Source organism: Nothobranchius furzeri, chromosome 4, assembly GCF_043380555.1.
Source record: "Nothobranchius furzeri strain GRZ-AD chromosome 4, NfurGRZ-RIMD1, whole genome shotgun sequence".
In the NCBI taxonomy this organism is placed as follows: domain Eukaryota; kingdom Metazoa; phylum Chordata; class Actinopteri; order Cyprinodontiformes; family Nothobranchiidae; genus Nothobranchius; species Nothobranchius furzeri.
In genome coordinates, this window is record NC_091744.1 from 66,186,596 (window position 1) to 66,213,625 (window position 27,030).

At 40.3% G+C, this 27,030-nt stretch overlaps 3 protein-coding genes across 9 annotated transcripts in view; 2 read left to right on the forward strand and 1 right to left on the reverse strand.

The window, feature by feature from the left end:
• The window catches only part of megf11 (multiple EGF-like-domains 11), a 128,970-nt gene that overhangs the window by 65,189 nt on the left and 36,751 nt on the right, over positions 1-27,030 (forward strand). For all 6 annotated transcript variants that reach the window (XM_015964392.3, XM_015964394.3, XM_015964397.3 and 3 more), the window contains 2 exons: positions 26,126-26,372; positions 26,470-26,590. In XM_015964392.3, the coding sequence (XP_015819878.1) occupies positions 26,126-26,372; positions 26,470-26,590 (368 nt within the window). The remainder of the gene's footprint in view (positions 1-26,125; positions 26,373-26,469; positions 26,591-27,030) is intronic.
• On the reverse strand, positions 19,022-21,256 carry LOC107388723 (coiled-coil domain-containing protein 106-like). The gene is made up of 4 exons (XM_054733028.1): positions 21,132-21,256; positions 20,421-20,567; positions 20,094-20,303; positions 19,022-19,709 (listed from the first exon to the last, which is right to left on the reverse strand). The coding sequence occupies exons 1-4, from the start codon at positions 21,247-21,249 to the stop codon at positions 19,396-19,398; spliced, it is 789 nt and encodes a 262-aa protein (XP_054589003.1). The 5' UTR covers positions 21,250-21,256; the 3' UTR covers positions 19,022-19,395.
• Positions 21,401-24,380, forward strand: LOC107394402 (uncharacterized). 2 transcript variants are annotated; one of them, XM_054733027.2, is made up of 4 exons: positions 21,401-21,597; positions 21,829-21,942; positions 22,018-22,225; positions 22,322-24,377. In XM_054733027.2, exons 1-4 carry the CDS (start codon positions 21,401-21,403, stop codon positions 22,781-22,783), a joined length of 981 nt encoding a protein of 326 aa, XP_054589002.1. In that variant the 3' UTR covers positions 22,784-24,377. The 2 variants fall into 2 exon arrangements, with proteins under 2 accessions (XP_054589002.1, XP_054589001.1); XM_054733026.2 differs by having other exon boundaries at positions 22,018-24,380.

A 27,030-nucleotide genomic window follows, 5' to 3' on the forward strand; every position in this document is an offset into this window, starting at 1 on the left:
GAGCAAATGAGACATTCAAGCTTTTAGAAAACTAATTATAATAGCACCTCAAAAAGAAAAACATATTACAAAATATCAAATTCATATAATAAAAAATTCTGGGAAAGCTTGAAATGTTGTTTTTATGAAAGGCCAATCACTTGAGACTGTTGGGTCAATAAGAAGCTTATTGTTCTTAAATGTCCACATTAGCTAATTAATTCCTGACACAAGAAACGGCAATCAGCAAATATTTTTTATCAAGACCGTTCTTTTTATTGGCTGATATACAGCTAATATAATTTTTTAATAAATTGTTGTGGTAAATAGTCTGTATTTGATATAGTATATAGTCTTTTAGGGTTCTACAACCCCCCAAGGTGGTTTACAACACAACCAGTTATTCTCTCACAAACACACACACATTCCCACATTGTAGCCGCAGCTGCCCTGGGGTGCACTGACATAGGTGAGGCTGCAGTACACTTGTGCCACAATCCCTCCGACCACCACCAGCAGGCAAGGCGGGCTAAGTGTCTTCCCCAAGGACATGGCACAGGGCTCAAACCTGCAACCCTCCAGTTATGGGGCTGGCATTTAACTTTTCCTTTCTTTATATTATGTGAATATACAATATTACAACAGTAATAACAAAAAAACCTCACATCCTCTGCAGTGCTTAGATCTTCCACAAAGAGGCAGAACAATTCAATGGAGCAGAATTGGAGGAATGTACTAAATCCTATTAAAGAAATAAAGGCCCAGCCTATAAATCTGAACCAATTATAGCAGTGGCAAAAGATTTTGCTCTGCCGGTTGTTCTAGCCTCAGCAGGTCTACCCTTGGCCAAAACAGTTTTGTGTCTTGCCAATTACAGCGCTATATTTGCTTTGAACCAGAGATACAATGGAGAAAAACTACAAAAATGGTGTCGGCTCATGGAAGTTGCTTGTTTGAAACAGCTTTGGCATCAGTTTTGTACAATTAAGACTTGGGCTTTTCTTTGAGAAATGAGCAGACATAGGTATATATATATATATATATTAGGGGTGGGCCGTTATCGGCGTTAACGCGCTGCGGCAAAGCCAGACTCTTATCGCGCGATAAAAAAAATGACGCCGTTAATCTATTCTCAAAGTTGGGTTGGGATCTGCGTCTATACTAAGCTATGATGACTTTCACATTGCGCGGATGGATACCTGGTTTGCGCGGATGTATACTCGGCGCGGATCATCGTACGTATGGACGGACGCCAGGCTCGCGGAGTTTAATGTTCCCCATGCAGCCGAACAGTCGCACCTTCGCCACCAGCAGCGCTTCTCCCTTCTCATCGCGCGGGACAAGTAAATAATTTATGTACTTTCACCAGAGTTTAATCCATAAATCCGACTTTCATTCTTTTTATTTTGTTTTGTTTACCTCCGACATTTTCAGCCGGGCTTTCCCCGGGCCACACTTCACCGTCCGCGGCCGAAGCACCACTCGGATGTAAGAAAACCGAGACAAATTCACCTGTAATAATAAACGTTTTACTCATAAATTTTTATATTTGTTTAGAAAAGTTGAGCTAGGATAACTCCCCTTGCCGTTTTCAGAGACAACAACAGCAACAGTTGGCTTCTGCTCATACAGGTGAGCAGTGGCATTTCCAGCTCTCGCTCCAATTCACCAGAGGCGATCCTACATGCAAACTAAAGGGGGGCATTGGAAGGGCACCCCAGAAATTTAACCCACTCCCCAGGCCAGATAGTTTGTGTGTGTGTGTGTGTGTGTGTGTGTGTGTGTGTGTGTGTGTGTGTGTGTGTGTGTGTGTGTGTGTGTGTGTATGTATATATATATATATATATATATATATATATATATATATATATATATATATATATACTTTTTTCTTTAGCTGGCCATATTGTGCAGAAGAGAAGATCTAGTTTGTCACCAGACAAGGTAAACAAGCTGGTCTGCTTGAGTGACTGGTGGAAGAAGGAGAAATAGAGCTTGGACTGATTGACCAAATGCTACTGGCTGTAAATAGTTAATCATGACCTATTCTGTAGACCTACAGTGCAGAATTTGTTGAACTGAATAAACAGCTATTAAACACAAATACTTATTGATCATTATTTATTTTCATCATCAGTTATCGTAGTAAAACTGCTTAATCAGTCTGTGATGCATTATTGAAACAAGAAATACGCCTCCATTCTCAAAGACTTGCTTTTATTCATTATCTAGGTAGCACACACATATGCCTTTGGCAGAATTTGAATGAGCCATTTTAATCTAGATTAATTCCAAGATTACAGTGAGATTAATCTAGATTAAAAAAATTAATCTATGCCCACCACTAATATATATAGATAGATAGATAGATAGATAGATAGATATAGATAGATAGATAGATAGATAGATAGATAGATAGATAGATAGATAGATGATATACACACACACACACATATGTATATATATATATATATATATATATATATATATATATATATATATATATATATATATATATATACAACATGTGTTGCAAATATGATACATTGGGCATTAAATATTCAAAACTTTACTGTGAACACTGACAGAATTTCATTCACGACTAGAGATTTTTTTCTGATGACAATTGCAGATATTAAATCAAATTTCTGAGTACAAAGAAAAAGCATAATAATTCACAGTAATATTCTGCCTAAATAGATGTTACATTGTTCAAATCCTTAAACTAACCAAAAACAAATTCCACAAGTCATTGCTGTTCTTTATTTCAACTTCTTTACCTTTTAAACTTCCTGTAGTGGCTAGCTGTGCTGTAGAGCTAACACTAGCCACTTGTACCAAACTAGTAACAAAAATGTGCAAGAATCTGTTACTATAGTGTAATTTTGTGTCTCTTCTACAGTATTACACCTAACAATGTAGATGAAAAAAGACATTGGTCTCTGCTGTTTAGTAAAGTTACTGTTGAGTTTAAGTAGCAATAATCTTCATCCACCACAAGAGAAACCTCAACACCTCCTAACTTCCTGTTTGTGTTTAATTTCTCGTCAGGAGAACTTGTTCAAAGTCCCAAGCCGTAGTGGGCTGCTCATTTAATATGAAATTTGTTTTGGACATTTTCATGATCCAGGAAGGCGTACATTTGACTGGGGACTCAAAGCGGCACCGTATGTACCAGGAAGTTGGAACCTGAGGCCTCTTATTCTGTTTAATGTTGGCAGTTCTTATTTATTTGTTTTTGTTTTCACATCTCTTCCCAGCCATCCATCTTCTCTGTCAAGTTGCACAAAATAGAAATATCCCACTAGTGGAAGCTTGGAGCTATGAGCTTTTCATTCTGAATTAGGAAAGATTCAGAAGTGCTCGCCCTGTTATCAGAAGGTTGCAGGTTCGAGCCCTGCTCAGTCTGTCGCTGTCGTTGTGTCCTTGGGCAAGACACTTAACCCACATTGCCTGCTGGTGGTGGTCGGAGGAACCGGTGGCGCCAGTGCTCGGCAGCCTCGCCTCTGTCAGTGCGCCCCAGGGCAGCTGTGGCTACATTGTAGCTCATCCCCACCAGTGTGTGAATGTGTGTGTGAATAGGTGAATGACTGATTGTGTTGTAAAGCGCCTTGAGGGGTTCCAGGACTCTAGCAGGCACTATATCAAATACAGACCATTTTTAAAGATTCTTGGATGAGAGCTAAATATTTTTGGAAACAAAAGAATAACTACAATTTCCCATTTCACCATGTCCCAGGTGACGGAGAATCAACAGAAACATAAGTTTTATCCAACTAGTTACTGAATAAAAGTCTTAGGATTCAAACAGTACAGTATGAAATAAAAAAAGCTTCCATACACCACTTTTTGCTCCTTTTTATTACAGAAATTTGTTAACAGTGGCCCTAGGTGTAATTGACAGCATATGTGACTACTTTTAAACAGTTGGATATTTTAATAAGCTGACCATTTCTGCCATGTTTCTACCTCTCGTCCATTAAAGGAACGTTGATTTTCAAGGTACTTTGATTTGTAGATCAAAAAACAGCAACAAAAAATATGTTTACTAGTTTCTCTTTGTTTGCCTTACTGATTATTAAACCTATGTCCTGAACTGTAGGAAATAGGAGTAGAGAGCAAATTGTAAAAAGAATATGAGTTTTGGAAGGTTCTTAAATTATATTTTTTCTGTATTTTTCATGTCGATATACTTACCATCTACTGGTCAGATGTTTTTAAATGTTTCTTGTTAAAGTTAACGGGGATAACATGTATGGAGATATTTATACAGATGGAGATGGTTACCACGAGTTTCAGAAACAATCCGTATGAGTGTAGTCAAGGCCTAAATGTCACATTGAACCCATCTTTTCTGTCTCCTACTTTTGAGACATTAGGCGTGTTTCCACTGTTGGAACTTCAGGGTACATTCACCAGAACTTCCCGGCTTGCATGTGTCTCTACTTCATCGAGCTGGCCAAACGGCCATTTTCCAGACCATTTCCAGAAACTTTCTAAGTACCTGAACTGGGATAGGTACTCAGAATGACCCGGTGGAATTGCTGAGTGGAACTGATTGGTTTATAACAGAGAAGGAAATGACATCAGAAGAGGCTGTCCAAAACAGCAAGTATTAAAATTAGGTGAGTTGCCTGAGGCAGAATGGAAGTAAAAGAAAATAAGTACTGGTCATGATGCTTTAAAACTGCTGTTACTAAACTCCCAACACTAAAAAAAATGCATCGAAATTCCCCCACGGCCTAATTGACGGGGCTTTGCTGTCTCACAGAGCACCGTAAAAAGCATCTTCTGGTCATTGTACACCACTATTTATATCATGCAGCAGCTGTAGTCATTCAAATGGATTAAATCAGGCTGTCCTTTGACAGAATAAAACTTTTAGTGGTATTAATGTCACAGAAAATTCCTATCTCCTGGTCACTTTTCCCATTTCAGAATTTACCCTGAAGTTCTGACAGTGGACACACGCCCATTGGTTAACAGTCATTGCTAATTTGGTTCAGTTAGGTTTCTTACTGTTAAATGTTTTTAAGTCACATTTCATCTTAAAATTCTTCCATTTTTTAACATACCCATTTTTGACCTGTAAACCCATCCATCCATCCATCCATCCATCAATCCATCCATCCATCCATTTTCTTCCGCTTATCCGGAGTCGGGTCACGGGGGCAACAGCCTAAGTCAAGAGGTCCAGACCTCCCTTTTCCCAGCCACTTGAGCCAGATCTTCTGGGGGAATCCCAAGGTGATCTTTGGTCAGCCGAGAGGCACAGCCCCTCCAGCGTGTCTTGGGTATCCTTTTAGGTCTCCTCCCGTTTAGACGTGCCCAGGAAACCTCACCAGGGAGGCGACCAGGAGGTATCCTAATCAGATGCCTCAGCCACCTTTATTGGCTACTCTTGATGTGGAGGCGCAGCGGATCTACTCCGAGCCCCTCCTGGATGACCGAGCTTCTTATCCTATCTCTAAGGGAAAGCCCAGAAACCAAGCTCAGCTCTCTCTTCACCACGACAGATCAGTACAATGCCCTCATCACTGCAGACGCAGCTCCAATCCGCCCATCAATCTTGCACTACATCTTTTCTTCACTCGTGATTCTTATCCCAGCAGCTTAACACTTGGTTACGAACCTCTCCAGCAAAATTTGGAGATCACGTTCTGATGAAGCCAACAGATTCACATCATCTGCAAAACCAGAAACCCGATCCGCAGGCTATCAAAATGGATCCCCTCAACGCACTAGCTCCACTTAGAAAATCTGTCCATAAAAGCTATGACGGTGTGAATGTGTGTGTGAATGACTGATTGTGTTGTAAAGTGCCTTGGGGGGTTCCAGGACTCTAGAATGTGCTATATCAAATACAGGCCAGTTTATGAACAGAATCGGTGACAAAGGGCAGCCTTGGCAAAGTCCAACTCTCACCGGGAATGAGCCTGACTTACTGCCGGCAATGTGGACCAAGTTCTGACATCGATCATACAGGGACCTAATGGGCCATTCCCATCTGTACCGGGTCGGCCCGGGCCGGGTAGCCCCAGTCGGCCCCAGCCTGGCCCGGTTGATTCCACACATCCTTGCCTTAAGTCCATGTGGGCTGATTCTACCCACCAATCAGAGGCTTGGTGGGTAGGTGTGAGTTTGCTGTCAGCAGTGGGTGTGTTGGCCCTGGTCGGCCTGAAGCAGACCCCCTTGAGAAGAAGGCTGAGAATGAGCCTTGGTTGGCCCGGAAAAATACCAGGCCACCCAGATATGTAAACAACCTACGCTACCCGGCCCGGGCCGACCCGGTACTGATGGCGATTGCCCTTAGTAGCGCTTACACATTACCGCCAGCACGGTTGGGGTTTGGTGGGGCTGGATGGCGTGAGTTTGGTCTGAAACGGGCGATGTAGTGTTCACATATAAATCCAAGGGATTTCTCAGGAATGCAGAAATCCCTGAGCCTGTGGGCTGCATTTAATACGTGCGAGAAAGTCTGCGGTGTCCTCCATTCTAAGGTAAGGGCGGGCATGAGCTGTGTTGCTTTTGGAGACTCTGAACTACATTATTTTATTAATTTGCTGTGTGTGTCCTCATAATCTTGTGCTACACACACACACACTGCTTTCTCCTCTGAGCAGCTGTCTGCTCGCCGGGGCAAGAGCACCGATGCGGAGGAGAGGCACACACACACACAGAGAGAGAGAGAGAGAGAGAGAGAGAGAGAGAGAGAGAGAGAGAGAGAGAGAGAGAGAGAGAGAGAGAGAGAGAGAGAAAGAGAGAGAGAGAGAGAGAGCTCTCTTCTCCTGTTCCCACTGAGCGGCAGCTCCGTGCTACAGAGATGTTTACTCAACAGCATCCAGCATGAAAATGAATTACACATGCATCCAACCCAAAGTCCCCAGACTCTGCTTCCTTACTGGAAGACGTGCCAATGGGATTGTTGAGGCCTTTGAAGTACTCTGCCCACTGATCCACAATGTCCCGAGTCGAGGTCAGCAGCACACCGTCCTCATTATAGTGTTGTTAGCGCACTCCTTTCCCTTCCTGAGGCGCCAGATGGTGGACCAGAATCTCCTCAAAGCCATACAGAAGTCTTGCTCCTTGATCTCACCGAACTCCTCCCATGCCCGGGTTAATGATTCCAGGACAGCCTGAGCCGCATTCTGCTCGGACTGCCGGTACCTATCAGCTGCTTCTGGAGTCCCATTAGCCAAAAAGACCTGATAGGACTCTTTCTTCAGCTTGACAGCATACCTAACGTTGGTGTCCACCAGCAGGTTCTGGGGTTGTCACCACAACAGGCACCAACAACCCTGCGGCCACAGCTCTTATTGGCTGCCTCAACAATGGAGGGACGGAGCAGGGCCCATTTGGACTCAATATCCCCCACCTCCCCGGAACATTTTGGAAGTTCTGAGGTGGGAATTGAAGCATCTTCTGACAGGAGACTCTGCCAGACTTTCCCAGCAGACGCTCACAATATGTTTGGGCCTGATAGGTCTGACCAGCATCCTGCCCCACCATCGGAGCCAACTCACCACCAGGTAGAGGTCAGTTGACAGCTTCACCTCTCTCTTTACCTGAGTGTCCAAGACATGCGGCCGCAGATCAGATAAAATGACAACAACGTGAGCATTAAAGTGCCCCAGCAGAACGAGGGAGTCACAGAAAGGAGCGCTCTCCAGCACCCCCTTCAAGGTCTCCAAAAAGGGTGGGTAGTCTGGACTATAGTTTGGTGCATAAGCACAAACCACAGTCAGGACCTGTCCCCCCACATGTAGGCAGAGGGAAACTACCATTTTGTTGATGGGGGTGAACCCCAAATGTACAGGCCCACCCCTGCTCAGCACTCTCAGTGGGAGCAACTCCAGAGTGGTAGAGTGTCCAACTCCCCTCAAGGAAACTGGTGCTGGAGCCAGAGCCATGCGTTGAGGTGAGTCCGACTCTATCTAGTCAGAACCTCTCAACCTCGCACACCAACTCAGGCTCCTTCCCCACCAGAGAGGTGACATTTCTCTTGCCAAAAGCCAGCTTCTGTAGCCAAGGATCAGACCACCAAGGTCCTCCCTCTCAGCTACCGCCCGTCACACACTGCACCCTACCTCTTTGGCCCCTCCCACGAGTGGTGAGCTGATGAGAAGGGGGATCCACGATTCCTCTTCAGGCTGTGCCGGCTAGGCTCCATGGGTAAAAGTCTGGCCAACAGGTGAGAGCCTCTGGACGAGAATACACAGTTTCCATGTATATTTTTCCTCATGGGGGTCTTTGGGCTGCTCTCTGTCTGATCCCTCAACTAGCACCTGTTTGCCATGGGTGACCCTACCAGAGACATAAAGCCTCAGACAAGACAACTTAGCTCCTAGCATCATTGGGACACTCAAACCCCTCCATCATGGTAAGGTGGCAGCCCAGGGAGGGGACTTTTAACCCTCTCAGGCTCAAAAAAAGTTTTGATAAAAGGACAAACAACTAAGTCCTTCAGGGGTACTTCTGAGTTAAAAAAATGCTCATGAAATACGTATGTGGAGTAACCAGGTAGGTAGGTTTTAACTGTTGCAAATCTGCAACGCCTGCCTCCAAAGAGTTAATTCAGTTGCCTCGCCCTCTTTGGGCTTCATTCACCTTTGGAGGCCTACTTGGCTGAAACCACCACCAGATTGTTCTGAATCAGCCTGCAGCTTTTTATATGTTACATGTTGCATTTTATTCCTCAATCTGCTCCAACGTCTGTGGATTTTTTTTCACAGACATATCTTTTAAAAACAGTTTCTTAGAGAAACTTAAGAAAGTGAATCAGTAATAGTACCAAATGTTCTTTTATCGCAGCAATTTTTACATTTATTACCACATTTCTGTAAACTGACAACAAAAGTCATATAATTAATGAGATATATTTATTGACTAAACTAAATTCAAAATACAATTTAAAAAACATTGATAAATTGCAGTTTGTGAAAGTTTTTCCTTTATAACTGTTCTTGCACGATATCCATCAGTTTATTGGCATTAGTGGTGGTCAGGCAGGTAGAAACACACCCCAAGATTAATGGCTCCATGATGAGCATTTGCATAATGTGAGTTCATTAAAAAGCAATTATCCTTGTGTTTCCTTGTGTGTGTGGTTTGTTTTTTTGGTTCGTTGGGACTAATTTAGTAGGCAGGCTGAATGGCTTTCTTCAAGCTAAATCATGTTTAGTGTTTAAATGGAGGGACACATCCATATGCTGGAACATGTTAAATACACAAAACGCCTGATTTGTCCAAACAACTTTGAGCATTGTTTGCCTAAATAACACCCTGTCAAGGGAAATGTTGTGGGTTTAAACAGGGCAAAATTACTTTCACTGCATTAGATTGTTGCAGCTGCGTCGGTCAGCGGGTTTTACTGACTTGGCTGCGGTTGTGTTAGTTCTTCTTGGGGATACAGCTTGATTAAATTAATAGAAATATCAAACTGACATACTTACACCTCAAGTGTTCTTGAACATGAAGGATTTTCATAATGAATTTTCTTAATTTACAGTTTACATATGTTACAGCTCTGTTATTCATGACTAAAGTGACTCAACTTTCTTGTGATCTCACAAAAATAACAGTTTCCCAGCAGGGCGCTTTGGTTGAGGTTACAGACCCAACACAGGGTTCATGTGAAAGCTTATAACAGGGATCAACAACTTTCTCTTAAGCTAACTTCTGGTAGAATAATGCACATGTGGTAGAGAAATGGCATCATGGTGGTAATAATTATCAGAGCGTTACCAAGATAAAATTGTACCACACACACTACAGTAGGATTCAACCAATTGGTTGCCACATAGCAGAAAAACTTAACCCTTTGGTGCATAATGGTCACTACAGTGGACAGGTACTCAAAATTGTTATTTATGTGTTTTTGCTATTAAGCACAGCTGTTGAAGACTTAATTGCATTTGAGCCCCTCCATTTGGACTTCAGTAAGCCAAGCCAACATATTTCAAGCTCAGAATGCACGCTGTCCACTGAGGTGGACATGTAATAAATTATTTGTAAATTATACAATTTTACAAATAATATTTGTTGAAATTTGTTTCATTCACACCTAAAGACAAATGAAAACAAAAGTTTAAAAAATCATGGTTGAAGATTTCATAATTCATGCATCAAAGGGTTAATACAGATAATTAACATTCCCAAAACTTGCTTTTAGAGTAATATAACTCTTTTACAAAAACAGAGCCATGCTATAATTAAAGCTTAAATAATGTACACTACTCCTAAAACAACTCTAGCTATAAAATTTAACAGTGGTTTGTGCAAACACTTTTACAAACTTCCATCACCACCATTTTCAACCATTGTTTGCTTCTTTGGTATGTTCTTACTGTGTCTAGTTTCTAATTCCATTTTTTTAAACACAGGAAAGGTTTCTGTTTACCTTGCTATGGGAAGGTAAAGAGAAACCTTTCCTGTGTTTTAAAAAGAACCAAAAATGGAACTATGTTTGCTTGCTCGCTCAGTTGAGGCATTTGATGATGTAAAGGACCACCTGAAGAACAGCAACTGTTTTAACAGTAGCTAATGAGGATCCTAGTAAAAACAAACAAATCACACCATTATTAACTGAATTTTGTCGGTTTTTATTTTAGAATTTTAGAGATATACATTATTTATGACAGTTGTCCTCTTTGTGACCACTTGCCCTCAGCATTTTCTCACTCCTGCCCATCGACATATATACTGGACATTTCGTGTCCATAGGCTCCAATTCTAAGTTTTTGTGCCAATGGGAGGTGGCCACCTCCGCCATTTTGACCGTGTCACAGGTTCCGTCAAGTCCAGACAATTCCAAAAAAGGTAAAAGAGTTGGAGCTGATGATGGGGCTGTAAGGCTGGGATCAAATAACAACACCTGTCGAACTGAAGAGATGTAGCTACAAGCTAACCCAAAGCTAACACGGAGGTGGGAGCTAAGCTAACTCAGGTAGCTACCTAGCTACAACCGGAGTTAACTGTGCACAACACTGGAACTTCTGAGTCAGAGATACGCCGGGCTGACCGCTGGGTAGAACTAGGTAGAACACAGAGGTCTCCTGAGAGCTCCACAAGCCGGCAACCGCGCAGCAGACAGGCTGTGATCAGATGCGCCGAGCTGCGGGGAGGGGACCATACCGGTAGTCGGAACCCAGCTCCACCAACATGTTATATTTCAACCAATTTTCTAAAATGCAGCGTTATGTTAAATGCATTGGGTTTTGCCCTACTACATTTAAATTTCATGGTTAAACAGTACATGTTAAAATCTAAGCTCAGCTAGTGCAAGAGCGGCAGTGACCTAAAATCATCTACATAAATACATAAATATAGTTTTACTTACCGGAAAAAATGAAGTAGAGACTCCTTGGACGCTCTATTAGTGCAATTAATGCCACAGCAAGTCATTTTGTCCAACAATTGCACAATTAATATAAAAAAAACGCACAAATGCTACAACTAATGGTCTAAGTTGAGAGACTGAAAATCGCGGAACAATTTTCAGGTTGATACAGAGGAGAGATCAGTGGATGAGGGTGGAACAGCAATTTTCGTTACTTCCTCTTTTGCTTCATTTACAGACCCGAATTATGGGGGCTTGCTCCTGCCTAAAATGTTGCACTGTACACACACACACACACACACACACACACACACACACACACACACACACACACACACACACACACACACAAATAGACAGACAGACAGACAGACAGGCAGGCAGACACAAATAGACAGACAGACAGACAGACAGACAGACAGACAGACAGATAGATAGATAGATAGATAGATAGATAGATAGATAGATAGATAGATAGATAGATAGATAGATAGATAGATAGATAGATAGATAGATAGATAGATAGATGATTGATAGATAGATAGATAGATCGATAGATAGATAGATCGATAGATAGATAGATCGATAGATAGATAGATCGATAGATAGATAGATAGATCGATAGATGATAGATAGACATGTGTGTGCATGCGTGTCCATTCAGCACCAATTTGTTTATTTTTTTTCTAGACCTAATGAATGCATTATCTTCCTGATAAGGTTTATTGTCCAATCCCCAAATAAATCATGTAAAATAAATCCCCCTATAACAAAATAATACTTTTTAAGTAAATATTTGACATAAAAAGAATAACAGTTAAAATCACACTTCCTACAGAACACATCCAGGCTTTTATCTAAACACATTCATGCACATTTGTTTTAGCAGATCTCTTGGATTTCAGAGCATTTGTTAGTTGTTTCATTTTTTAAAAGCCTCCATTGATAAAGAAACTTGCTCACCTCTCATTCTGAAGGATGATGACGCTCACATTTTCACATTTAGAACTGGAACCAGGTTGTTGTTTATCTGATCAACAAAAAATCTGCAGCAAGTGAGTAATTATAATAATCCTTAAAACAAAACCTGCAAATGTGAAAGGGTTAACATCTGGGAATTAAATTATATTTTAGAATGCAAATAAATGTAGTAATTACCAGAAAGTCATTAGTAAGTGGCTCAGTGACAGTGATAATTAGTTGTCGTCTCCTATGGATTGAAAGTTTTTTATTGTTTAAGATTTAGCTCTCTGTGTTTGAGCTACTGCAGAGACCCCTAGTCAAAGAAAATCAGAGAAATGTTAAGAATTACTCATTTAAACTTAAAACACTGATTTTTTTATGTAACATTCTGTGCGCAATGTTCAGTTGTAGCAGATCTGAGATGTGTGTGACACCGAATGTGTGCTGCTGCAGGACGTGCCCTTCCAGCTGCAGGCTGTTATGCTGTTTTTATAGTGCAGCATGCTGGGCTGATGATTTTTGTGGTTTTGTTTTGGCAGCGCACCATCACAACCTGCATTTGTAACCTGTTATTTTCCCACCACCACGACACAGTACATGAATAATTGATGTTAGGTAGATTTGCTTTGAAAAACCTGAAACCACTGAGTGCTCAAATTCTCCAGCTACCGCTTTCTTGGGTACAAACCCCCTGTTCAGTCACCTGAATTTTTCTTCAAACAAAAAAAATCTTAGAACTGGGATGTTTACATATTTAAATGCTCAAACTATCAGTTGTTTAGCATCTCATTTATTTTATTTTTTCCTTTACATTAAGTCAGGCACAAATCTCTCATTATGACACCTGAGGCACAACAAAAAGCCCCCGCTCTGCAGCCCTGCACTCAAAGTGAAAAATGAAGCTGGTAAAATATCTTGATTTGATTTTACTAATGTGGAAAACACCCCAGAGGCTACAAGGAGGACTGTCACACACAGTGGAGTATGATCACATCCTCATTTTGAATTTCAGTTCTTCTGTTTTTCACCAGGCAAGCATCTGAATCTGCATACTTGCTGATTTTAAACACATTTTTTTTTATTGTGTATTTTTCAGTTGTGGCTTTATTTCCCCAAGACAACGTCTTTATTTTATCTAGTTTCAAAACAAATTAAAAAGGGTTACAGCGAGCATCTGGGATGGATGGATCATTTGATTACAGTTTAAATTTCATCTTTTAAAGTAACTGAGTTCACCTGTTCTCATTGACTGCTGTTGGCTCTTGTTTGATTTGACTTCATCCTAATTAGGATTAATAATTGAAAATAGGAAATCAATGTGGTTAAATTAAACATGGCAACATTTGTTTTGATCGGGTTGACATCGTTTTTGAGCAGTCACGTCAATCGCCGTGACTGTTTTCGGCCGCGCGTGAGGCGTTTTTCTCCTGCTCTCACACATGTGCATCACTGTGTGCATGAGCTCCCACCTCTGCTGTGATTGCTTTTTATCACTTTTGTCCTGTGGCTACGAAAGCAAAGGGGTTTGTTTTCTGCAGGACAGGGTGAAGGGTAAATAATTCATTGGAAGGAGCAGTGGGCTGTGTAACAATTTGCTGATCCAGAAGATTTCATGAGCCATGAGCTTCTGTTGAACAAGTGACTGGTTTACTGCACCGAAGTGAAGCATCTCTCCCGCCCTGCTTGCATTCACTGCTCAGCGTGGCTAACTTTACTGAGGGATGCCCCTTTAAAAAGCAGGCTCAAAGAGAAACCGATTTTTACTTCTTCTTTTTCAAATGTGATCGGTCAGTCTGAGTTGCAGGCTAGACGTGAAAATAGTCTTCTACCCCTGATTCCTGCATTAGCCGCAGGCGGAAAATAGATGAGGAAACGCTCTGAGCAGAAGAAGCCACACAGATCTACATCACACTGTAAAATAGCATCCATGGACTCACTCATCTTGGCTCACAACAAGGAAGGCTGTTTTAGTGTCCAGGAGAAAGCAGAGAGTGTCTCGGCAAGTAGAAGCTTACCATTAGCATTAGCAACTCCAAAACATGGCAGATATATTTCAAGCTTGTGTTATTTGTGGGGATAAAACATCAGCGTTACAAAGCATACAGAGGTGGTCGACGAGTTGTTGTTAGCAAATCAGAGGCGAGATGTCCGAATATCATGAATATAATGAGTAAGATGCCAAATGCTGCTGTTTTCAGCCCTCCTCACCTCCAGCTAACTTCTACTTCCTTAAGTGTCAGAACATGACTAGCAAGGCATCCATTTATACAAGAGACCACAGATTTATTGAACAAATGAGTGAACGGGAGCTGTAGTATCACATTTAAGTGCTTGCATGGAATGCAGCATGAGGTGACCCAGACCGTTGCGTCTTGGTCGACCATTGGACCCGTTAACCTTGTTAGGGATGAGCTACAGAGGATCAAGTTGGCACCTGCTGCACTTCTATTGATCCACGCTCACATCCTGAGCAGAACTCCAGCAAATTATCAGATCCTCTCGTGGATAAACAACCAAGGCAGAGCTTTTAATCAGGAATGCACAGTCTTAACAGAATTACGTTATTCTCCCATTAGTTACCTAAATAGGCAACGGTCTGATGTTGTTACCCCTCATCCAGCTGCAAGCTGATATCAGTAGTGAGCATTTTGGTGCAATACAGCGAGATGTACTCAAGAGTGGCTGTGTTGTTTTGTTAGCTTGTGTTGCACTTCCCCAAGGGAAATATGAGCACACACAAGGGCTCAGCTAAGATGAATTAGGCCAGGACCAAAGACACGCCCAACAACAGAAGCTGGAGCAGGTTGTTACTCCAATTCAGCAGAATGCTCCACATGACTACCGGCAGTTTCTTCAGCATGTTTAGAAACCCATTTGTCAAGCAATTGTGGATGCATCTTTGGGTTTTTCCTTGTGTCTTGGTTTTTTGAGGTCTAATAAATAACTATTTAACAGATGTCAGCAGAACAGAGAGGAGACAGTAGGGCTTGTCTCGTGGAATCTTGGCAGCTTTTAAGGCCTCCGTTTTAACAATGTCTGAAGACATTTATCATTTAGTGCAAGTCTCTCACTTTGCACAGCGATCATCTCTTCCCCTCCAGACCTTGAATAACTTCTGTCTGCTTTTCACTCTATTAATCTGCATCACTGAGTCAGCGAGCTGTGATGAATAGCCTAATGTGAGTTGGGCTTTTGTTCAATAACTTTCGTTACAAAAAGGAGAGAAAGGCTTAATTTGATGTCTGGGAAATTTTTATGAGTCTTAAAAATAAAATCAGTTAACAAAAACAAACTATGTATATAAATATGTATCCAAAGGAAGCATGTCTTGTCATTACACCATTAGCAAGGATTTGTTGGAGTTGTGCCAGGCTATGAAGTGTAATGAGAAAATGTGTGCGTGTCAAGGAAAAGACAAAAAAAAACAGAAAGTAAAGCTGAAAATTGCGAATCACACAAAGTGGAACTTCTTCTCATGAGTCTGTGCAGGAGATTCGTCAAGACAATGAGTCATGCTGCTTTGCTGCGCTGCACGCTTTGCTAAAAGTGAAAGGTTCTCAGAAGACTGAGCTTTACGGATTCGTGTCTTTTGTGAAGTTTTCCTTCAAGTGTCTACGGAGTGTGCTGTGTGACTGTGACTCTGGCTGTGGGGAATTAGGGTCGGGCTGTGTGCCAAATATTCCAATTGCAATAACTTTTTTTATTTTATTTTTTCCCAGTTAGAGTTGTGAAAACTGCAAGCAGTCATCTGTACGAACAACCTCGAGTGGCCTGGATGTGATTGGGTTGTAATTGAAGTTTTCTTTTTGTCTTGTTTCCAGATGTATAAATGAAGTATGAAACTCAAAAATGGGTAGACACATTTTTTTTATAAGAGCTTGACTCACACTCCCTGGGTTTGAATTTAGCTTTGCAAAGCTTATGGCAGATTTCTGTGCCACAGACTTACAGAGAACAGCAGCAAACAAGTTGAGGAGGATGTGTGGATGGAGTCGGCTGCTGAAAGCTGTTTGGTTTTAATCCTGTTGCAGCCGGCCTCTGATTATGCAGACTCTTGAGCGCACTTCAAAGCGCTGCAGCAGCCACCATGATGGCTCTCTCAGCCTGTTTCTTTGGACTTCACCCTCAGAAGTTTTTACCTGCCTGTAGCCCTCATTGTGATCTGTTTTGTTCCAGCCGAGGGGATTTAGCTCAGCATCCTGGGATTGGACCTTTTTCTGTGTGTGAGGTTATCCACATTTTGATCGTTATGCATTATGAGCTCTGATCGTGGCCGGCAGGTGCGTGTGTCCTTTCGTTAGGCACACTGACCCAGGTCAGAGCAGCTAATGGGATGGACTCTAGCTTCTCTAGATGCAGACTCTTTTGGGAAATCTTTCTCACACACCACAACCCACAGGGGTCCTCTTCACCCGGCGCAATTCAGGTGTGCTGTCTGGAAACGGAAGCCTTTACACTTTGAGTTTCTCCTCCTTTTTCCTCTTTTCTTTCTGCCTGAAGCTCACCATGAACTCTGACTCCTTAATCACAGTTAAATGCTGTCAGAGCTTGGAAGTGAGAGACTGCTGGGTAAAGTTTGAGAACCTCTGGTTGAGAGGCAGCGAGGTAATGGGTTTTGCTCTCAACTGGAAGCTAAAGAAGGTTTAAAACCAAATCACAACATTTGTTTAGCTTCCAACCACTAAAGATTTCTGCAAATGAAATCACTGCACAGTTAATTTGGAAAATGTTTCTTTTGTTTTGTGTTATATATGTTGAAAATACGGTTCGGCTTTGCATTCAAATCAATGGTTCTGTGCTTCTAGTTGAGTGGATACTACCTATTTTTCTGCTTTGCTGAGGGAGCGCTGATGAGTGCTTATAGAGTGCTAAACCAAGCTGCAGCTGAACTGGTCATTCATTACCGCGGCCGCCCTCACACACCTCTGATTTAATGTGCTGGGGTCGTTTGCGTGGCAGTAGCTCAGCCCTCGGGGATCTCATTCGCGGCAAACTAGAGTCCAGGAGGAGATTAGATCCAAATCAGTGCGAGCCTTGTAATGTGGCCTCTAGTTTGTCCAGCCACAGAAGTAATAGTGCACCAGCCCAGTGTTCAGAGACCCCCTTCAGAGCAGACCTGTCTGAAACAGGGAAGGGCTGATCATCTTCCTGCTGCGTACCTGGAAAAAACAGGCCTCAGTGCCATCTGAGGAAGAGGCTTCATTAAGCCCCCACTCCGGCTGATCATAGCTTCGGCAAAGCGAGCATACAAAGAGGAGGGAGTGGTGTCTTTACATTTACAACAGAGTCTGCAATGGTGTGAGATTCAATGATGGAATATCTGCTGCTCTGACTGCTGTGTTGGCTGGGAGCTCAACCTGGGCTTGTATGTGATGCGATACAGCTGCTGCTTATGATAAAGAGAAATAAAGTCGTCGCTTCTCAAAAGAACGATTACACCGAGGGGACTGAGGGCGGCCTACAACTCAGAGCCGATTATTCATTTAACCTGGAAATTTAACAGTTTTCTTGCAGTTGTAGATTTTAATTTGTTTTTGTAAACAGACCAACTCCCTGATTGTGGAGGATCTTATTTTTTTTATAATCCTCCTTGTAAAGAAAGTGATCTCTGCTCTTATCGTATCGTAACTTAAGCATTTTACATCGGCAGGGAGTGTTTTTATTCTTTACTGATGCTCAGATCTTCAGTGTTGTCTCAGAGCACAATCAGGCGCTTCCCCTGGTGTTAATCCACACAGAACGCGTCTACATTATTATTCAGTGATATTAGACATTTGGCGTGTTTAGCAAGCATTTAGGAGTTCCTCTGTCCTTGTCAGTTTCATACCTCACCTGCCTTACTTCAAAAGACACCTTCATGAATTTATCAGTACAGACTCTTTCAAACAGACAATTTAAATAGGTAACTTCTCAAGGTGTTCCAGATGTTAGAAACATTGAAATGCATTTTTTTTATTTGATCTTTGATTCTTCTTTAGAAACACTCAGCGGGTTTCATAAAGCAGCCTTTGTAACGGTCTGGCTTGTCAAAGCAAATGATTTGGTAACACTTTATAATAAGTGCACACTATTAAGCATTAGTTAATCATCAGTAAAGCATTGGTTAATGGTTATTTAATCATTTGTAAAGCATCTGCAAAAACATGATCATAATTACTTAATGGCTTACAAGCACCACTATTAAGGCTTTATTCATGATGAAGAAGCTACTATGTCACACTTTTTATTCATGATGTTTCATGATCTATAAGTCATTGATAAATCATTTATAAACTCTGCTCTCCATCATGTACAAACCAGTCCTTTCATGATGTAAAACAGTATACAACCCCACTGGTAAAGGGTAAGTAAATAGTTAATATACCCTATATAATACTATAAACTAAACATTTACTACACATACTTGAGTCTCACTAGATGTTTTCTAAACACTGAATCTCACGACTACATCTGTCAGCTACTAAATGTTAACAGATGTCTTACAATACATTTACAATTGTCACTTAACGGCTTCCAAAGATGCAGCTCCCTAGCGACCCACTTCTTTTTCAATAGATAATCTATCAATTATTATAAATACATTAATAAACTACTTTAGAACGTTACAAACCATTTACTACTTCTTAGTTAAGTATTTTGAGTGAGCTCATCTAAAGTGGAGACTATATATACCTTACAACCTATTAATAAATGTGAAAGTTTTTCAAAATACATTGTAACAAAAATAAAGGACAACACAGATACACAAAGCACTTTATTTTTAAGATGCCAATTATAAAACATCAGAACAATGCTTCCAAATATTGACACACAACTGTCAAAACAAACATTTTGCTGAACCACTATTAGCCAGTATTTGAAGTAAAGAACAAGGCTTGATGCACTTTTATGACCTGTATGTTTTTACATGAAATGTATCACATGTGTGATCTTTAAAATAAACATAGAATCTAACAGTAAAAAAAATAATAAAAGTCATGCAAACCAAAAATAGTGTCTTTTTTATCACACCAATCTGCCAATCAACTGGACTACATAACTAAATCTGGCCCTTTTTGCAGTTAACAATGGTGACCTATCACCACATTTCACAATGTAAAAAAACACACACAAATCTAGTCTTTTTTTTTAAGAGGAAGCAACTTCCCAGAAGACTTATAGGACTCACGTTTGTCCTCTAGTTCTGGATCTGCACTGATTGCTGCAGCACACTGTGTTGCAAACAATGACAGTTTATTTCCCTGTCTGTTTTTTTCTAATTCTTTATACCTATCAGGTGCGACAATGAAAAGCTCAGCAATTGGAGCAGTTGCCACAATTGTGTTCCGGTCCACTCCCAGACGTTTAAAGGCAGCTGACATGGTCCCTCCTCTTTTGAACAGCCTCAAAATCCTCTCATACCGGGAGACCACTTGTTTGGGATTCTGGGCTGCAATTTAGAGAACAAATGTGTTATATTGACATTATTAATTTTATGTAATAGTGTAGTAATGTAACACACATATTTCTAAATTTACTCATTAACTGCAAATGACGACTAAAGTTGTTATTTGCATTTTTATACTGTGTGGGCATCGGAAAGAGCCCCTGCACTGTGAGAACATACGTGCCAGCTCTACTTTATTACATTTGTGAGTTTTCAAGCTAAGGATGAAAGCAATCTAAAAACTGGAATTTATGAAAGATTATTTAATTTTAGTCACACATAAGTCTCTATAGACACTAGAAGGGTTAAATAACATAATGAACTCAGAGGAACAACTGTACAATACAGCATGTAGGATCAAATTATAGAAAGATTTAATCACTATACCTCTTGTTCTTGCAATTTGGTCATGTTTCTTTGACTTCTTATTCTTTTTGGCTTTGCCTTTCTTCTTCCTCTTCTGACTGTCTTCATCTGATGAAGTTGTGCTCATGGAGGAGTCAGAACCCTTATCAAATGACCCGTCAGAGGAAAGTGAAGACATGCTCAGTACGTCACTGGGATGCTGGACAGACCTTGTGGGTTCTTTTGTGAGACCTAGTAAAACAGTTAAACAAACAACACAGACAAAGTTACAGAACAGAATGCTAATGTAAATGCTAAAGCAAATAAAGTATTTGTCATGCTATGTAATGTTTTTAATAGTGGACTTACATGCTGCTAATTGCTCCTTTAGATAGTCTCTTTCTTTGGTGAGCTCATCAATCTTATCCTTTTGCCACTCTAGCTTCATCTTACAGATCTCCACCTCTTGTGATCGTCTTCTGTCTGTCAGCTGTGCAGTTGGAGCAATAGTCACACCTAGAAAAAATTAAAAACAAAAAGAAACTAAGCTATTAATCCAACTAACGATTGATTAAACAACAACTGCAGAAAATGCTAAAGTACATTTTGTAAAATATGAATAACAGTAAAAACATTGCAATGATTAATACATAGCCTGCTGTGGTAAAATTACAAATTATATTAAGTTGTTTTAAGAAACTTGCTTACTTGACAATAATTATATATTAATGTATTTCAAATATATTGTATTAGACTGTATAATGTAGAGCATTTATTGCATATTTATATTGCATAAACATGCATCAAAAAACCTACAGAATGACAAATAAAATTGCAGAGAGCACAATTATAACTAACAGCAGCCCAGAGTTATTCCAAAAGCAATAATCCTTAATTATTCCTTTAACTGAGTCACAAAAATAACTAGTAACATACACTGCACATTGTTTTTGTGGATATCTAAAGCTTGAATGTAGCTGAAAGCTAAGCTAACCGCTTATTAGCGGTTAGCGCCTAGCCCCGTGATGGTAGTTTTTTTCCAACAAAATTACCAAACACAATAAAGTGCAAAACACTCACCACTGGTAACACTGACATCCACCTTGTCCACGTCGTTACTTCCCTTTTTTGCCCTCGTTCGCCTGCCTATTGCAGATCGACCAGGGCTCGTCATGTTCACAGAGCTAGAGGAAGCCATTACTCCACCTTGGTTATGCCCTAGAGGTGAAAGGGCACAGCATCGCGGTCTCCTATTGGTCACGTCGGAAGACGGAAGCAGCAAATGCGCGGCTTTCTCTGGCCAGAAGCGACATTGCAGCTAAAAGCTAGCGTAACTGGAAACTCATTAAATGATATTTTGGCCAAAAATGGGAAATTTTACACGACTGAAAAAATTAATTAACGAGGAGCTTTCTAGAAGAGGCCCACTGAAGCTTATAAAACATCTTCAGAAGATTAAACTGCTTAAAAGAAAAATGAAATGCAAAGTATGCCACCAGGAAACAAAACTGAAGAAAAGGGTGAACAACGGAGACCAATATGCCTGGTAAGAAATGCATTTTTAATTTTTGTAGAACGCCATAATAACCGGGGCACTTACTGTAAAATTCATTGTTATTATTTGGTTTTATACCTAAATCCTCATTGAAACAGAGCAAACAGGGACATCTCTTGAAAGGGATGTTCCACCCCTAAATACAAAATGCTTTTTTCTTACTTAAGTAACTCACTGTATATAATGATACATACATTTTTTCATGTTACAATTTTTAAACAGGATCTGTCGAGGAGCAGCCCATGGTGGACGCGTTAAACAAATCTCTGTCAGACACAAGTCCCTTTTCAGCCGTTCGAAAGTCTCACTTCAACACTGGATGCAATTTATCTACAGGTAAGCATAAACACTACACAAAAAGGAACTAAATTTAAATTACTTTTTGTAAGGATGTTATTTTTCTCCCTGAAGATTCTCTCAGGGTCTCAGATTACGTCAAATTGACATGATCGATGACACCATTGCAGGCAGTACGACAACACTTAGTAAAATGTCCAAAAAATTAAGGAGGGTATGTGTGGCTGCAGTTGAAAGAATGAGACGTCGTACAGGTCAGCAGATTGGTGGCCGGAGGGAGTTTGTTGTGATCGATGAGAGTCATTTTCGTCACAAACGAAAGGTAAGTTTTGTAATAGAAATTATTTATTACATCTATATAATGACCTTTCACAGCATTTTTTTGCCATTTGTCTTAATTGTTTTCTTTCTGCATCAGTATGGGAGAGGAAGAATGGCAGGGGGCTGGAAAAGAAGAAAGTGGGTGTTCGGAATGCTGGGCATAAAAAATCAGCGTAAAACAAGGCCTATCTTGCGTCTTGTGGAGAAAAGATCTCGAAGACATCTTGTTCCTCTGATCACCCTTCATGTCAGGATTGGTTCAAAGGTGATAAGTGATGAATGGCGGGCCTATCGCGTTCTCCCAAACTTAGGTTATGGACATTATACTGTTAACCACAGCAGATGGTATGTGGACCCTCTAACAGGTGCCCATACCCAACATCTGGAGAGAGCCTGGAGGTCTTACAAGGAGAGAATTTGGAGACTCCGGGGTAACAGAAATGACAGCCTACTATCAGAACACCTTACAGTTATTGAGTGGAACGAATGGCTTGCAAAAAAGCACAAACAGGGTGCTTTAGGGAGACTGATATATGACATTTCAAAAAAGTACAGATAAAAAAGTTACTGTTGCAACTGCAGTTTTTTTATTCACCTTTTGAAAATTTTATTTGAGCACTTCATGTAAAAACATACAGGTCATAAAAGTGCATCAAGCCTTGTTCTTTACTTCAAATACTGGCTAATAGTGGTTCAGCAGAATGTTTGTTTTGACAGTTGTGTGTCAATATTTGGAAGCATTGTTCTGATGTTTTATAATTGGCATCTTAAAAATAAAGTGCTTTGTGTATCTGTGTTGTCCTTTATTTTTGTTACAATGTATTTTGAAAAACTTTCACATTTATTAATAGGTTGTAAGGTATATATAGTCTCCACTTTAGATGAGCTCACTCAAAATACTTAACTAAGAAGTAGTAAATGGTTTGTAACGTTCTAAAGTAGTTTATTAATGTATTTATAATAATTGATAGATTATCTATTGAAAAAGAAGTGGGTCGCTAGGGAGCTGCATCTTTGGAAGCCGTTAAGTGACAATTGTAAATGTATTGTAAGACATCTGTTAACATTTAGTAGCTGACAGATGTAGTCGTGAGATTCAGTGTTTAGAAAACATCTAGTGAGACTCAAGTATGTGTAGTAAATGTTTAGTTTATAGTATTATATAGGGTATATTAACTATTTACTTACCCTTTACCAGTGGGGTTGTATACTGTTTTACATCATGAAAGGACTGGTTTGTACATGATGGAGAGCAGAGTTTATAAATGATTTATCAATGACTTATAGATCATGAAACATCATGAATAAAAAGTGTGACATAGTAGCTTCTTCATCATGAATAAAGCCTTAATAGTGGTGCTTGTAAGCCATTAAGTAATTATGATCATGTTTTTTCAGATGCTTTACAAATGATTAAATAACCATTAACCAATGCTTTACTGATGATTAACTAATGCTTAATAGTGTGCACTTATTATAAAGTGTTACCAATGATTTCAGTCTTGGGTTTCTCCACTAAGAACCTTTGTTGACTTTTCTAGTTTCAGTTTGCTTGCTGGTCATTTAAATTCCACCTATTTTCATCATAAAAATGTGTTGAAACTATCTAAGATGTATTGACCTTGCAATGAATTTTTTATATTAACAGAGAGACATAATTGCCAATGTTTTCTTACAGGAAGTTGAAGCTCTTTAGGTTTGGGGCTGAGCTTTGTCAGTTTACCATACCATACCATACCATCTTTATTTATAAAGCACATTTAAAAACGGCATGGCAGCCGACCAAAGTGCTGTACAGAATAAAAAGTAAAAACACAATATAAAACAATATTTCTCCTGAGGGGTTCCCAGTCCTGTTCTTTGGGTTTTCTTTGGGACGGTTGTTGTTTCCCTCAGGTCGCCCAGTTTGTCACGCCTGCAGTTCATTCAGTTAAGTAGTCCATCTGCCTTTTTGCCCAACTGGCTTCACTCTGTAACCACCCTTCTAGGCAGTTAAATAGTCCTCTGGTTCTACCTCCTGCCCTGTTTGTTTCTTTGGCTGGCTTCTTGTTGCTTTTCAAGCTGCTCTGAGATTTGTTTTTGTAGACGTGCATTCATTTTCTTGTGTTTTTTGCTGACATGCTAGAGTAACATTTTTAGTAAAATCTCAGCTTTTTTGGGGGGGGGGGGGGGGGGGGGTGTCATGATTTGTGTCCGTCTTAAAGTGACAGTGGGTATTTTTCCTAGCAATAGGGGCCAGTAGATACCTAAATCGATACAAGCAAGCAGTACTTTTGTGTTGGAGTAAGACCTTACCAACGGATGCCCATTAGGGTCAAAAGCCTCGGGGACTGCAAACATTAGCAAAATAATAAGCACATCAGACTCCCTTTCATCAGTGGCAACAAGTGAAGATGTAAATGTGTAAAACTACAACATTTAAGAATGACAAAGGTTTGGTAACTGTTTGTTATAGCTACATTATTACATGATATAAATAAGGTGTATAATGTCCAAAAATACAAAGTTTGATAAAGACATAAAGTTTTAACTTTTAATCTTTAAAGTTCTGAAAATGCCATAGCTTTATGAATGTCTTTATATTCAATACCGGTAATTATTGCTTGAGGTTTCAGTCATGGTAATAGTTATCAAGAGCCAAGAGGGTTGCAATGAAAAATGTGTGTTAGGAACCGCTTTGATGATGCAACCTCCTTGCACAAGCAACACGAAGCAGCTGTGTAATTTTTGTAGCCAGAAGGGATTTTGTGTAACTTGTCCAATCTTTGCATTTGCTGGAGTTGAAATAATAGAACTCACCCCTTAAAACATGTAAATTAGCAGAGAGAGTTAGTTTTAAAGATTGTAGTTACTGCTCTGGAATGAGCTTGCACTGATGTTGTTTTTTTTTTATTATTTTAACTATTTATTTGTAACAATATCCCTGCAGCATCTTAATGGGGACTAATATGTCATTGCTTTGATTTATTTATTTATTTAGAGTCTTTTGGCCAGTTTGTTGTGGGATAGCTGCTCCCATATGGGGAGGAACAGAGATAATGAGTTTTATATTTAAGGGTGCTGAATTTATATATGTTCAAAATGCTGTCACTTATCAGTGGTCATCATTCCTCAGCTTTTTCATTATCACTTAACATAAATAAAACCACCTTTATATTGTATTGTTGAAAATAACAAATATAGTTTACACATATTTTTCATTGGAAAAAAGTAAACATCTAATTGAGTTGTTTAAGCAATGGGATGGAGAATGAAAGTGGAAGTTTATTATTGTTCTATGTTGACATTGTGGGTTTAATGACATTATGGATAATGAATATGTTGCTTTTCTACTGACCCTTTTGACCTTTTTTAGGTTTTTTACAAGTGTCTTGTATATAATGTGTGTATTACTATACTAAGACACACTCTTTATGAATCCTTTTTACACACTCAGTTGAGTTTTGTTTTTCCCACAAAGGAATCAACCTTTGACCTAAGATGTTGGGAGATTACCAAAACAGCAATGGCTGCCCCCAATCAAATAGCTGCACACTGATGACCATTTCATTCTAGTTCATAATGGATTTGTAATATCTCCTAAAAACAAATATCAAAGGTTTAATTTTTAGAAGAAAACAGATTCTGCTCACGTTCAAACAGCAATGTTGTATTTTGTCCTTCATCTTATGAAATATTTAGGCCGAAGTTGTTTGTAACAATAAAAACCTTTTAGTTGGGATGATTCATTTTCCAGACGTTTGTTATTCACGATGAACTATTAAATGGTTTAGAGAGATTATGTTTGAATAATTGATTTGCTGTTGTGATTTTGAAGATCTTTGAGAGTAAACCTCGGCGGATGTGGTGATTTTGTTTGGTAATCTGACAGGTTTGATGTCCTTTCTCTTCATGCCTGCAGGCTGTGAGAGCGACTTCTGGGGACCTCATTGCAGTAACCGGTGCCAGTGTCGTAACGGGGCGAAGTGTAACCCCATCACAGGTGCTTGTGTTTGCACTGACGGCTACCAGGGATGGCGTTGCGAGGAGCTGTGTGAGAACGGCTACTACGGCAAGGCGTGCCAGCTGTCCTGCCAGTGTCTCAATGGAGCAACCTGTAACCACGAAACAGGAGAGTGCATTTGTCCATCGGGATACACAGGAGCTTTGTGAGTACATGCAACATTATTTACTCCTTTGGCACTTTCCGTGAAGAAATGCGGACGTGTCATTGCGACTTTTGACTCGTGACTTGTGTGGTGGCAGCTGCGGAGAGAGCTGCCCCTCTGGTAGTCATGGGCCTCAATGTGAGCAGCGCTGCCCCTGTCAGAATGGAGGAACGTGCCACCACATCACTGGAGACTGTTCCTGCCCTGCCGGGTGGACGGTAGGTCACAAGAGCTGTAAGAATGTAATGAAGAAGTAAAGCCTCGGAGAAGAAAATGATTAAATGTCATTGGTGTTGTACAGAAAAAAGAAGTGTAAGTTTTAAATTATAGAGCTCATGTGTAATAATAGTGCTGAAAAAGAAGGGTTTGCCTCGAGTTTAGAACATTTTCTTGGTCTAACACTTTCATACACAGTCACGGGAATAGGAACCTTGTTTTAGTTCTTGGGTTGGTGTGTTAATGCGCAACTGTATGCTCCAGACCAGCTAAATGCTCCTGATCATGTATAGGAGGTCACACTGACCTAATGATCAGTTATCTAATCCGAAGCACCTGGATTATTGTCTCGCTAAAGCATACGGCCATAGACAAATGGAAATATTGACCCTTTGCACATTAGTCACAAGATCACATGGGTCCACCATAAAGGACTGCAAAA

Bases quoted from the DNA above. Each gene is read 5' to 3' on its own strand.
- LOC107388723 (XM_054733028.1), bottom strand. From the start codon at position 21,249: ATGGCTTCCTCTAGCTCTGTGAACATGACGAGCCCTGGTCGATCTGCA. The intron at 20,304-20,420 runs GTAAGTCCACTA...CTGTTTTACTAG, and splicing joins AAAGGAGCAATTAGCAGCAT to GTCTCACAAAAGAACCCACA. The intron at 19,710-20,093 runs GTATAGTGATTA...TCTAAATTGCAG, and splicing joins CCAAATTGCAAGAACAAGAG to CCCAGAATCCCAAACAAGTG.
- LOC107394402 (XM_054733026.2), top strand. From the start codon at position 21,401: ATGATATTTTGGCCAAAAATGGGAAATTTTACACGACTGAAAAAATTA. The intron at 21,598-21,828 runs GTAAGAAATGCA...ATTTTTAAACAG, and splicing joins AACGGAGACCAATATGCCTG to GATCTGTCGAGGAGCAGCCC. The intron at 21,943-22,017 runs GTAAGCATAAAC...TTCTCCCTGAAG, and splicing joins TGGATGCAATTTATCTACAG to ATTCTCTCAGGGTCTCAGAT.